The 15,427-nt window shown below is 36.4% G+C and overlaps 1 protein-coding gene across 1 annotated transcript; it reads right to left on the reverse strand.

The window, feature by feature from the left end:
* Positions 1-352: 352 nt before the first annotated feature.
* Positions 353-12,849, reverse strand: LOC138320143 (uncharacterized). Its single transcript, XM_069263200.1, has 5 exons — positions 12,685-12,849; positions 4,877-4,957; positions 3,533-3,789; positions 2,306-2,477; positions 353-1,831 (listed from the first exon to the last, which is right to left on the reverse strand). The coding sequence occupies exons 2-5, from the start codon at positions 4,950-4,952 to the stop codon at positions 1,671-1,673; spliced, it is 666 nt and encodes a 221-aa protein (XP_069119301.1). The 5' UTR covers positions 4,953-4,957; positions 12,685-12,849; the 3' UTR covers positions 353-1,670.
* Between the last annotated feature and the right edge of the window lie 2,578 nt (positions 12,850-15,427).

The following is a 15,427-nucleotide window of genomic DNA, read 5'->3' on the forward strand; positions in this document are numbered from 1 at the left end:
TAGAAGCAATAACATCTCTTGCTGTTTGAGATGTGACTTGTCTTTTCAATAAAACATTTGAAATAATATTGAACAATTTTATTGAGTGGAGACCACGGTTAATATAATTACATTCTTTTAGTAAAGAGATTCAGACATTTTTTGCAAAATGTAAACAAATCCCATACTGAATATCAAAAATAATGTCTTTCGGAACTTTGAACTGTGTAAAATGCAATGTGTCTACTCGTCCAAAACCCCTGTCAAATTCTTGAACATTATTTAATCAATTCTTGGACATTATTAAATCAAACATGATATCTGAACACACCAACTGATATTCGGCAATAAAATACGAAATAAATGGCCGATATATTTAAATTTCCGTTTTATTCAAGTATAGGATTCAGTACAAAAATATTGTGTCAACAACAAATTATAAAATGGCTTTTCCAAGATGTTTCTACCCCTAGCTAAACTGATATCTACTTTGATATATTGCTAGACAATGGACTCTACTTACTATATGAGAAACTACATCTGGATTTAAGGCTTACTTCCTGAATTATTTACAATATGAGCTAGTTTGCTAAACTACAATCTAGTTTTAATTATTCAACAATTTAACACATGAATATTTTTTTGTAACTTAAGCACGGTAGAGTTATCTCCGTTTGCCCACTTTTTGAGTTGGTATCAGTCGCAGCATTCTCAATAATCCAGGGGTTATTATCACTATTGTTATACAACAGATAGTAACCCCTGAAATATCGAGGATGAAGGAGCAGAGTGGAGCAAAGAGAGGCCACACTAACCGAATTATTTCAGGTCATATACCCTCATCTCATATCAAGTCTTACCGAAAATGGTTCAGCATCCATCCATGTTTTCTTTTTTTGTAAGCTACGTTTTTACTGCAGTTCATGATGCATTACATTATGCATTACAACGATGGAGAACATACAACTATTTGGAACTTGGATGTGAAAGTAATATTCGCTGTACCGAAATTTTGTTTGACTACTTATTGAAACTGTTGAAATGTTAAAGACTTGGCAAATAAAGGTTTACTGTGATGTGTAGACATATGTACGGCAGCATTCATACCCAATTTTCATATCGACATTAACTTTCACTCATTCTTCAGTCTGTGTTATAACACACAGCTGTCCACTCATACTTCGTATATATCTTTACATGTAAAACAACATTTAAACAATAATTTTACTGCCTGGGTTTCAAAGTCACTAATATTTAGAACACAAGACGCACACATCATACATGTATAGAACTTCGGACTTTGACATGGCGTTATTAAGTGATTCTGCACCTGGATATAAATGAGCTGTTCATCACATAGCGACATCCGGATATTTTTCTGCCTATCTCGCAAGAAACCACGCCAAACACACCCCACAACGGCTAAGTTCAACAGAGTTACTTCCCTTCTTGCATAAAGTTAGTAACAAATTAGCGGTAACTTCGTATTCTAGGAGTTATTTCCCCTCCATCAGGCGACTTTAGGAAAATCATTCACAGTCATGTGGAAGTAAGATGACTCAACGAAAACCCGCTTTCCTGGTATTTTTTTTACACATGATGTTTTCCTACTGGCAATGAAATCAAATTCTTCATTTTGAAGAAAGTTGTCAATTACAATCTCTTGTCATGAAGATTTCTGCTGTCCCAGATTACGACTCCTGTCTGAAGTTACCGGTGTCCTTTTTGTTCTTGTACCACAGGTAGGTAAGAAGGAGAGTGATGAGGAACATACACGCCAGACACACAGCCACGATCACACCGATAATTCGGGCCTGGTGGATGGCTTCTTCCAAGTCGATTGGGACATAATCTGAAACGTTCAATTAATTAGTATAATTAATGGTCAATTAACTTAAACTACAATATCAAAGTCGCCCTGTTAAGTAATTCAGATAATAATATTGTTTCAATGTTAAAGCTGTGTTAAGCTTTTAGTTATCTCTTGCATTTTATAACCTAGGAAAAAATCGTTACCATAGCAACACGTATGGTAAAATGTCCATATTCGTTGCTATCGACACCAGAAACGTATATCATGAACGTCACATGCAATCAACGCAACACCAACATATACTATAAGTAACTGTCTATTTATTATGTCTCATACCTTTATCATTTAACACCAGACGACATAAGGGTTGCTAATATAATAAACTATTCTTTATGACAACGACCTCCATAATTTTACACCAGGAAAAATGTCACTAATCCACTATGATTTTTTTACCCCCATGACAACACCCGCATTTCTTTAGCTACACTTAATTTATAAAGCAATACCTACCATCATTTATTTCCTGCTCGTCACCATCACTTTTGGAACATTTTGAGGAAACTGTAATGTTGAAAGCATAGCCGTCAGTTTCGGCGTAGTTAGATTTCTCCAGGACCGTTACTTCCAGGTACTCGGCACTCGTACACCAATCTTCTGGGATCTTCTTACCACAACCCATCTCCTGTACAAAGCAGATATAAAATATTATGATATGGGAGTAAATGACGTAGGATTTTAAACGTTTGGACAAAGTTACAAAGAATTATTTAAACCATCCTCGATATTCCAGGCCCACTGGATTATGGCATAGCAATACTGAAAGCTCTTTGTGCAACAACAAATGAGACAGGTAGTAGTTTGCTTGTTTGATTGATTATTTTAACGTCCTATTAAACAACCAGGGTCATGTTAGGACGACCTCCAATGTATGCAGTGTGTAGCGTATGTGAAGTGCGAGGTGCGTGTTTTGGGAGACTGCGGTATGTTCGTGTTGTGTCTTCTTGAATGGTGGAACTGGTTCCCTTTTTATAGTGCTATATCACTGAAGCATACCACCGCCGCAGACACCAAGAAACAAACCCCGTCCGGTCACATTATACTGACAACGGGCGAACCAGTTGTCCCACCCCCTGTTTGCTGAGCGCTAAGCAGGAGCAGAAACTACCACTTTTATAGACTTTGGTGTGTCTCGGCAAGGGTACAGAACCTAGAGCCTTCTTCACAGGGGCCAAAAGTGAGGCGGTGCCAAGGGAGGCATTAGGAAAGATAAAGTCAGTTAGGAAGAAGAGAAAAGATAAGATTCTAAATTTAGTCGCCTTTTACGATCAAGCAATAGGGGCAGCAGGTACAATAATCGGATAACTATACACCGTACTGCTTTGATACTGAGCGTTGCTGTAAGCCACAAAGGAAGACTACATGCATCTGATCGGTCAGTTTATTTCTCCTGAACTGCCTTCAGTTTTATCATGACCCCCCGGATGTTGATATAACGACAGTGATATGAAACCCTGGAGGATCGCATCAAACATGTGTTGCTGTCGTTACAGTTATGCTTTTGCATCTCTTTCAGGACATATCACAAAGCTAGGGGATGGACATGTGATGTAATTGATCTTATAAACTTTATGAAATGTTGTTGAGTCAAAGGGTAGATTATTCCTTGGTTGGGAGAAAGATTCTAAAGGAAGGGGGAGGTTTGGGAGCGGGTGGGTTCTGGTATTCTATGGTACCTACTGCTGTTATATCCTCTCTCTCGAAGTGTTTCCCAGAGATGTGGACTTTGGCGAAACAGAAGTCCATACGGCTATGAGTAACGTCGACACACAGTTTACGATAGGTGCAGTTGGCTGGTAAGTCCCCCACGGCAGATATAAGGAGGCTATAGTAAGATCCCTGAGGTGTCTTTCCACTGGACGATAGGTGGGCCTCCTGAGAAAATCCCAATTCTATCTTCCCACATTGTGTGGAGACGGCTCCTGTGTCCATCCGAGCTGAAATAGATAGAAAAGGAAATATTGTGATTTTACCAACAGATAGCGCGTGGTGTTACCCACATCCAATGGTATTGTCATTAATAATCCATTGTTTTTTACCATTTAATATAAATAGTCCACGTTTCTACCATTAAATATTAATAATCTTGTCAGTAAATATCGCGTGGTTTAGATGGTATGATACATATATCATTAGATATAACCGATAGTTTTCCAGAAGAATGTATAGTTAACAAAATATCCGTATTAGTGATTACACCCGTAGAATAACATTTCGCAGTAGAAATAATTTATTTGCCCAGGTGGTAAAGCTATCGGTAGAAGACACATTGGTTAACCAGTAGACGTCTGCTAGTACTACCAATAAGTCAGGTGCTTAACCAGTATATATCATCACATGAATTCGGCCTCAATTATCAATGATTTTCCTTTAGACAGTCGATATACTGCAGCCTCCCAAAAGACACGGGGGATCGTCCTTAAATGAATTTAGCTGTTAATGACATTAAGCGCTACCAACGACCCATAGAAATAGAACTTTATTTAGGATAAATGGCCTGTGAAAAAGAATTATGTTCAAGGAATGCCTTTTGCAATTTAAATTAAAGTTAACACAAGTATGACAAAAACATTAATATTCATAACGATGTAATTGAATTAATTTACATAAAAATCAAATGTTGTTATATACTGTTTTTTTTTATTAAAACCATCTTTGTTTCCAACATAAGTATGATATTGCGTAATCATGATATATAGGTCGGGCGCCTAATAAAATTTGTACAATGTATTTGAAAAGAGCGTCACGTCAAAACGCTCAAACCACCATTAAACTGATGTACATCAGTTAACTGATAAATACGTATGGTTATGAAGACTACACTACTGATTACATAGTCACAAGAAATGATCCCCCTTTTTGCTTCATGATGAAGGTGGTCCAATACCATGGGCTATACTGTTTGCGGCCATTACATAATATACGGACTGCTTTTAAAATCGACCATGATCAATATGGCAATGGAACATAGTCACACGAAAGACGCTTATTTATTTTTGTTTATAAAGTTACAAAGACACCTACCTTGTATTACATCCCGCTCACAGTTGGCGAAGGACAATAGCACACCTGCCAGACATACAACTAGGATCGACTTCATGGTGACTGTAACGAAAATAAAATTCATCGTTTAAAGTAAAGTCCTCCGATTAATATTACAATGGAAATGACATATTACATTAAGACAATTGGAGAAAAAACAACCCCAAAACATTCAGCCAGCCTTACACAAGGTACTTAAACGATATGACATTAATTACATGTTATAAAGTAACCTGAATTCTACAGTCGTTAATATCAATGCGGCTAGGCACATTGTCGAATTTAAAGGTTGGATATACGAAATTCATCTTTAATACAAGGTAATTTGACAAAAACAGCTTTAAGCATTTAGTTCATTACTCACCAATACACAGGTTTAGATTGATGAGACATGCACTAGATCTCCAGGTAAACATATGTGTGAAGGTAAGGTAATAGACGTAAATAGACTAGCTTTATGCTAAATAGACATTTCTGCGTATTAAGGAAAACACATCACTTCACGGCTTTATGGTTTGCGTATTTTATGAAATACAAAGAACAACTATTCTCTTAGATACACGTCTAGAAATATAACAGGAATCAAATTAGAAATTGAAAGTATTTTTTTAAATATATGTAAGAGACGGAATTTGGCACTTTCTCCTTTGTCGTTTTGTTGTTTGGACCTCATACATACATGTACATGTGCGTATTGCATTTGTCACTTCAAAATTAAATCACGAATAAGAAACAACGTCATCAAATCAAACAATTATTATGTTTCTGAAATTTGTATTAAATCAAGAAGTTTCAAACTTAAAATATAATAGCTTATCATATTTTGACCAAAATTTACTATTGTCAAAACAGAAAGAATGGATGGAACGTTAAACGCGCGTGTTTTACATGCATAATTAGATAACGTCACTGGCATTCGGGTCTCGTGATCTCGAGCTAATTACACATGCAGATAGGTGTGTATATTACCATAATTACTGTCAGTCATATTAGGAAACATTAACTGTGCCTTAAACTCTCAGTTTTTATCCCGACACAATTCAAAACAAGTGAAACAATAACCTGCAGTTTATTACTTATCGGGGATAAAATGGTGTATTGTTTACAAACAATGGATATTTTCTAAAATCGATGATGATTTTTTTAACATGTACTTACAGTCCTGTTATGTTAAAACAATGGTACCATTGTTGCATAATATATGTATATCTTCGTAATCGAACACGTGACTTATTTAATCTAAATCACTATCTCAACTTAATGGTATAATTGAATACAGAATCTTTGAGATTCTTTCTGTTTATTGCTTGACCAACTAAATGGAAAAAAAAATCACATCAGCCAACCACACATTAGTATGACAATTTTAGTGGACTTCTGTATATTCTGGTTATTTTATTCAAAGTTACACTTTAGACTTGTCTTCGTTTTGCTGTACTTAATTGATAAACGTTGTAAAATTATTATGCACTGCCAAAGAATACGCCACAATGAAAGCACAGGTTGAACTCAATAAGCTGTCCGATAAATATATAACGCTTCCATAATTATGTGACATAAATGTATATAGACCTTTAGAATATATTCATAACGAACTGATGACATGAATTCATTAAATCGAAGAAATTCTGCGCGAGAGGGTATTCCCTCCTCAGAGGTCTGTAACTGACACACAATGCCATATCAGCTGACCCTGGACGGTCCCCTACCTTTTGGCCCAGCTTTAATATATCTATCAATGGACAGCATCATTTATCTTGGCAGTAGGTCACATGCCAGGTTTGGTATAGTACATGGGGACAATGTCAAGACTAGAGGTGACATGGCCTAGATATAGACGTACAGGTAACGAAACATTCTATAATAATTGAAAACACCTGTTTGAAATGTTGTTTTGTCAAAAAAAAATTTGACCACAAATGATAGAATAAAAAACACAAACAAACAACAATAACAAATCGAGACATAAAACGTCAAATTAATGTTGAATTGGCCGGTAAATGTTTAGTGTATGTACACAATCATATATTACTTCAAAAATCTATTACTCACAGAAAGTGTTCACTATTTCATTTCAATAATTTGGATTTGGAGGACATTAAAGCTGTACTTGTTTTCTGACTCTCATGTCCTTACAAAATAGTGCAGTATTTAACAGTGATTCATTTACAGGCTGGTAATACAAGATAAAGGCAAGCCATGTTAGTATAGAAAAAAGTTAAGAGGAATGACCAACTGGCGAGGACGTTTGTTTTCGAGGGGAAAAGATGTCGGACAAAAATGTTACTAGTTTGGATTCGAGGGTTTGCTTGGTAATGTCAATTGAGTGTTCACTTTTCATCTGTCCTAGTGCGTCTATAAATGGCTAGTCGTTAGATGAATGTAAATAATTTGTACAAGCAAATAACGTCAAATTATCATGATTAGAGGAGATATCACTGGAGAGGTTTTAGTAAAATTAATATGACGAATGTCCTCCTGTTACAGGGCGTGCCATACATCAGAATAAGTTTTCGCTAATGACTGTATTTACATTTTGTGTGTTAGTCTACAGACTACTTGTCTTTGCACGTTATCCCACAGGGAACGTCGATTTATCTTTTTTTTTTGGTACAAATACATTATATACCAATAGGAAGCAGAACTTGTTATCCAGTTACGTACGCCACGAGTTAATGTCTAAATTCCCCGAAAGTTTGAGCTTCCTGGATCAAACGATTTCGGACCGGGATGCAATCAAAACATCTTTCTGTTTGCTTGAATTTTAAAGACATTTCTGGACGCATGCCATAATCGAAAACAACATTCACCTTCAACGTCCAAAGATTTCCAATGTCTATAGGCCATTCTGATATATATATATACCATAACTTACCGAAACTTCATTTAAGTTTCTTGAAGAATATAAATACACAATTCATACTATTTTGTTTCAAGTTAACACTAATTGAGTCGAATTGGCTAAGCGAGTTAAATAACATACACTATATTTAGTATACATACGCTTTACATAAACTATCAACACCCATGGCCATTTAGGCACAATATACAAATTGAAGAAAACTGCCGAGATAGTACAATAAAACATATTCATTAAGTATAAGATCGATTGGGGTTATTGGCACAGCCAACGGCTCCCAGTGATTTAGTCGCCTCGTAGGACCAAACTCTACAACAAAACCCATCGTATATCCATCTTTAACTCCAGTGCAGGATTAAAGGCCATCAAACCAAGGATTTTACACAAGCCCACACGATAAAAGCACATATAACAGACAAAGTTACGGTGAAATATGAGCTACACTGCACCCTGTAGATGCTTTGTCCTTCCATCAGTGATGCTAGAAAGTGTTAGTGATAAAAAAAAACTAGGAAACTACTCGGAATAGATGAAATGGACAAATAAATTCCAGAGGTAAATATACCTGTTCAACATTAACATCGTTCGAAAATGTTATGTGTGCTAAAAGGACGTAGCCGACCCTCTGTTGTGTCCATACCAGATAGGAAGTCAATTCGTCTCCAGACGACGATTCAGTGGGATCACACTACAAATTCATCATCACAAATTAATTCTACTCTGATTCTGCTACGTTTAGCCATTCAAAGACTTGGTTGCGCTTACAATAAGAACGGAAGAATCACACAAACCACCTATATACACATACAAGACGACAAAAGCTAATTATGCCAATTTTACGTTGACAGTCCAGTGAATATCGGGTGATAAGAAATCGGTACCAAATTGATATACAGACATTAATGTTAATTTATCACCCCAAGTAAGACCATTCTCAGTGAACACTTCTGTTTATGATCCCAATATAGATTTGATTGTGACGTTTATGTGTCTAAGTGACCGTTATATTGACACTGCAATGAGAGTTCGTCTGTGTGGTGCCACTGACCGTTCTAATAAAGTGGTGGTCAGTTCGATTTGGTGTTGTTGATAGACTTGTCGACAGTCATGGTCAAATAAGGGCGGTTTGGTGTTTGTTATTGATAGACTTGTCGACAGTCATGGTCAAATAAGGGCGGTTTGGTGTTTGTTATTGATAGACTTGTCGACAGTCATGGTCAAATAAGGGCGGTTTGGTGTTTGTTATTGATAGACTTGTCGACAGTCATGGTCAAATAAGGGCGGTTTGGTGTTTGTTATTGATAGACTTGTCGACAGTCATGGTCAAATAAGGGCGGTTTGGTGTTTGTTATTGATAGACTTGTCGACAGTCATGGTCAAATAAGGGTCGGTTTGGTGTTTGTTATTGATAGACTTGTCGACAGTCATGGTCAAATAAGGGTCGGTTTGGTGTTTGTTATTGATAGACTTGTCGACAGTCATGGTCAAATAAGGGCGGTTTGGTGTTTGTTATTGATAGACTTGTTGACAGTCATGGTCAAATAAGGGCGTTTTGGTGTTTGTTGTTGATAGATTTCTCGACAGTCATGGTCAAATAAGGGTCGGTTTGGTGTTTGTTGTTGACAGACTTTTCAACAGTCATAGTCAAATATTTGTTGTTGTGGTGCTCAAATATCCGTATCCAGCCATATTATAATGATTTGGTTTGGTGGATCATTAAATCAATGTCCTAATAACTGCCTTTCATTCATGCAATATTTTGTAGTATGTTGTTTTTGGAGGCTGCGGTATATTCGTTGTCTGTGGAAACTCTTGTTGAAATGATAAATGTTATTGGTATTCCTGGTAGCCATATCAACATTCATGGTAGATTTAATGTATTGTTTGAGCGTTCGCCCCTGTGAGGAAGGCTCTGGGTTCTGTCCCCTGGCCGAGACACACCAAAGTCTATAAAAATGGTAGTTTCTGCTCCTGTTTAGCGCTCAGCAAACAGGAAGTGGGACGACTGGTTCGCCCGTTGTCAGTATAATGTGACCGGGTGGGGTGTGTTGCTTGGTGTCTTCGGCGGCATGCTTCAGTGATATAGCACTATAAAAAGGGCAACAGTTCCACTATACAAGAAGACACAACATGAATATACCGCAGTCTCCCGAAACACGCACCTCGCACAACATACACGCAACGCACCTCATACATGGGAGGCCGTCCTTACATGACCATAGCTGTTAATAGGACGTTAATTAATCAACAAACAAACAAACAAACAAAAAGTATTGATAGCCATATCAACATTTACGGCAGATTTGATATATTTGATAGCAATATTAACATCCATGGTAGATTTTATGTAATTGATAGCCATATTAACATCTGTGGTAGATTTGATGTAATTGATAGCCATATTAAGATCCATGGTAGATTTGATGTAATTGATAGCCATATTTACATCCATGGTAGATTTGATGTAATTGAAAGCCATATTAACATCCATGGTAGATTTGATGTAATTGATAGCCATATTAACATCCATGGTAGATTTGATGTAATTAACAGCCATTTATGTGTTGGTTTCGTTTTGGTAGGATAATGTTTGGTTCTGGTGTAGCTGACCACTAGGTACCAACACTTACGCAAATGACCACATGACACATTGCTGACCGTCCTATCAATAGGCAGGTTTATAAATACAATTACTATTTTGACATCGTTGACCGTTCTAATGATAGTAATGGTATAGGAAATGTTTGTTTGGTGTCGTTAGTCACCGGCTTTAATTACTGAACCCCATCGCGTACTCTCATCCGGACCAACAAGAGTGATTAGTGCCCAATCAACCGACCAACCAAAAGTATGCATAACTTGTATAGGGGTTATTGTAAGATATATCAAGTTTATTATCCACACGGCTTATAACGCTGCCTGACAAGGGCTGCATATGACTGATAATCCTATCAGCACTAAATTTGAAGCCATAGACGTACTTCTACACATCCCATCTTGCAGTATAACATATTAGTGAAAAGGTGCTCTTGACAAGTACATTGTTCTATTTTTTTTGCATTATCCTAGACATGTTTGTGTAATAAAATACGTTTTGCTTTGAAATTCCCATTTGAGGACAAAAGATGTAATAAATGACATTAATTTAGACAGAGACATATAATAGATTGTTATTTTCCGTGCGTTACCGAAACAATACTGTAAGAACACCATTGTTGTGTTTGATTGTCCCCGGGCGAGGTGTGCTGACGACGTTTATGTGTCTGAGTGACCATCATTCTGACAGTGTAAAACCATTCGTACATCCTCTGGCACTAACACTGACCACCTCGCTGACAGCGTGACGTCTCCATCACCATATATGGGGATGGTCACCAACTGGACGGGAGTTTATAACACTGATTTATGTAACGTGATCGTAATAGTTACAGACGAAATCATGCTGCTTTTACACGAACATTTTGGTCAATTACGAATGAAATATGTCTTCCATAGTCACAGGATACAGTATTATACAAATTAAACTAACAATGCAAGAAAACCAAGATCGTATTATATTTTAAAAGTTCAACCAGAAATTGCATCAGTCATTTTAGATATCATTTAGACAATGACAATGGTATCTAGGAAACGATAGTGCTTCGACTTGCTTTATACAGTTTTTCTATCTCTCTCTTAAAATGTTTAGTAAAGAGCGCGGCGAAATCGCAAGCCATATTGCGTCTTTATATGGAAATAATGTCAAATATTTTTGGTGTAGATTTGGTCTTAGATATTAATTGAAATACTTAAATATACTTGTAATACAATAAACAGTATGTGTGATTTTGTTCACATTATTGATTGAATAGTCTATAGAGACATGTAGATATAGCAAAGCCCCTTGCAGCATCGCATGGTTTCGCAGCAAAGGTCCATACTTATGAGAGGTTACTCCGGTTTCAGTGAACTTTTCATAATGTCAAGTAGTTTGTTTAGTCATCAAATAAAAATGCACTACTTACAACTTAGCTGGAAAATAAGTCGTGAAATAGACTGTCATTATCTGATACAACAGTACAATCAATTTCCGGTTCCGGTCCAACCGGATGGTTAATTCTACGAACACGTGTATAATGATTCAGATAAAATATTCACATATTCACAATCCCATATATGAATGAACCACGTTTTCTGCTATATGGTTTTCGGTAATAAAATGGTGAAAAGACTTCACAGTTACGTATATTATAGGAAATCATTTAAGCTGAACAAATGGTGATATTCTAAAATTGAACATGTACTTTCAGAAACAAGCCAAGTTTATATATCATTATAAACTGACGCCGTCTTGTCTATAACACGGTAATTCACAATACTCAATAACTAACAAAGTGATTTTCAAAATATCAAATGACAATATCTTTAGAAAATGCAAATTGGTCTACACATTCTTCTAATCTATGAATTACAAATTGGCGCTGTGGAAATTAAAACAATTCCAACATATCTTTAATTACTCATTTGTTTTGAAATATTATATAGTTTTACAATTTAAATGCATCATCAAGTCATTTACATATTAATGGGCGGGCGGCACAGCTTCTTACCTAATTTAAATAATTCCATTATTTTCTGCAATATAGTTTTAATTAAAAACGTCAGACGGAGCTGTGTATTTATACATGCATCGCCATGTTTCAACACATGTTAATTAACAACGTTGAATTGCAGCGAGATGTCACCTTTATATCGTTTTCAAGGTTGATACCACTGGTCGAAAGTTTCTCGGACCTTAATAAGTCTGTTTGTAAACATCAGTAAACCATATCTTATCTGTTTCATGTAAATTCTACTGTTTACAAAAAAATCCACATTTGAAAAAAAAGTTTAAAGGAGAAGAGAGAGGAAATAGACAAACGTGTTTGATAGAAAGAAAGAAGAAACTTACCTGTTGTGATGAACGCCTGATGACTTTGGTACGACCTACGGAGTACCTGGCCTGTTGTTGCACTTCGTTAACTGAAACAATATGAGGCCCCGCAGAAGGGATGTCGTAGGTAAGAGGCCCCAAGGGGAAACTCGTATATCACAGCAGTTTTATGTACATAGAGGTATGTCCACTACTACGCTATATGGAGAAATATGTGTATAAGTTTACACATATACAAGTATATGTTCTTGGTGAGTTGTTTTTTGCATTGGTAAGGTGTCGTAGGATATAATATGACGTCTTGGGGGAAATTATGTAAATACACATATCGCTCTTACAAAAGTGTAAACAGTTAAATTAGCATAGCATATTGTGTAATTAACCTATCATGGTTAATTCACGTGACAAAGGTGTTTTTGTTGGATTTGGATCCACGTTTTTTGCATAATTGAAGATCTTTATATTAATTGACTTTTCATAGCTGTCTAGTTTTTATTGATTTGCATGACGGTAATGTTGGCTAGTTTTTTAGCGAGATTTTTATTTGCGTTACAGGAAGGCTTTTATAGGATTTTCAAGGTATTTGCTAAAGTAATTTTACTGTTATGCGTGATATATTGTAACTTAATTAGCAGGCCACCATAGCTTTCGTGTTCTTTCTTTCAACGAATTCTATAAGATATTTCTTTAGATAAGATTTAATTTAGTCACTGATTTGTATTTTTAGCTTCTTATGTTTTAAATCTTTCGAAGCCTTCTAGCTGGTCCTTGGATGAGTAGCAAGTTACTTTCCTTGTTTAATTTATAGTGTACTTGTTCCTGTTACTCATCTATTTGATAACGTTGGTTGACATTTTAAAATGTTACTTCAAACATTGTCACAAATAGAATAACTAAAGCTCTCTAGCTGGATTTATATCATCGGACATCCCACACATGGCCTCTGTCGTATAACGATGTATATTGTATGCGTGTAAGTATGTATACATTTATACCAAATACTGACATTTTCGAATTAAAATACATCTTTATTTATAAGACACTTTATTCTATTGGTTAATACACGGTTATTAACCAATGAGAATCGTGTTTACAAGATAAACCCGCCGTTGGTGATGTGACCGTGTTGTCCTTCCCTTAGGCTGTCCGAGATGACAAATGTCGAGTTGACAGGGCCGTCCTGTTACTGTCGAGAAGGTCATTTGTCTAACTTCAGCTCGTCTATCTTAATGCTCTTACACAATGTTACCTGTTTATGTTTTTGTTGATATTCCCCATTACGTGTCAGTTAATGTGGGCGGAGCACCGCTCACATCATTGATTCGTATTTGTGCTTTAAAAGTTCTGTTCCATTAGGTGGAGCAATACATCTTGGTATTTGTATAATGCAACGAAAGACGTGTCACTACGCAGGCGACAACAAAATACGTGTATTTATCCCGTATTTTATAACGCATTTGTTTGAAAATACTTTCTTCAAGATAATTCGTGTAACAAGTTCGTCCTTTCATTTAAAAAAATATGTGACCCATGGAATAGGTTTTTTTCGCCAAAGTTGAATTTTTCATTTCGATTTATCAAAGTGCTAAACTGGAAAACATAAGTCGACTGGACATTACAAAGGTACATTGTATTTCAATCAGAGTTGTCATTCGTTACGCTCATAACTTGATGAACAATCGGAACTCCTCGTTTTTGCGAGTAAAAAAAGACGAGGAGACCCTATTGCTTGACGGCCGCAATGAACTGTGCATATTTCTTTAGTTCTTTGCCAAGTTTGCATTTATTGCGTCTGTGGAGTTATGATGCAAGTAGTTTATATATATACTTAACTATGACATGAAATATTTAGCCTGTGACATGAAATATTTAGCAATTAAAGGATTGTTATATTGCAATAATTGCGATATAAATATAATCTGGATGGCAGATAAATAGAATAACGCCCGTTAGGAACAATTATCACCTATATTTCCAATCGACACATATTCTGCAGGTAGACCTCTTTGAAAGGGATATTCTACCCGAGGGTCACACAATATTAAACATCCAACGCTTGCCGAGAGTTTTACAATTATTTGTGATCTCGTGGTAGACTATCTCTATCCTTCATATCAACATTTCTCATACCTTGACGTTTTATTGAAATTGTTGGCCCTACAGGTAGGGCATAATTGTACCTGCTGCCCCTATTGCATGATTGTAAAAGGCGACTAAATTTAGGATCTTATCTTTTCTCTTCTTCCTAACTGACTTTATCTTTCCTAATGCCTCCCTTGGCACCGCCTCACTTTAGGCCTTGAGTTCAGCGTTCGCCCCTGTGAGGTAGGCTCTGGGCTCTGTCCCCTTCTCACACGCTACACACTGCATGCATGGACGAGCGTCCTTACATGACCCTGGCTGTTAATAGGACGTTAAAATAATCAAACAAACAAAATATTGAAATTGTCCAACTATCATATTCGCGCCATTTTAAAATGAGTTTGGAAAAAAAGATGCGACTGCACGTCAGTTCTCCATGCGTGACATTTTCAATGAACATTCTGTTGTTTTAATATGGTTTTAGTAAAACCAGTCTAGTTTATAAAAAATGTTAAACTCTTACCGAGGAAATAGTAATTTTGTTGACGCCATGACGTCATGGGGCTGTATTTCATTGGTAGCGATACGTTATTGCCTCAGGCGACATGAGTTCACACATAGGTAAACGGGAATTGTACTTGTTGTATCTCATTGCAATATCGTAAAAGGCGATTAAATT

Source organism: Argopecten irradians, chromosome 1 (assembly GCF_041381155.1).
Source record: "Argopecten irradians isolate NY chromosome 1, Ai_NY, whole genome shotgun sequence".
NCBI classification, from domain to species: Eukaryota; Metazoa; Mollusca; class Bivalvia; order Pectinida; family Pectinidae; genus Argopecten; species Argopecten irradians.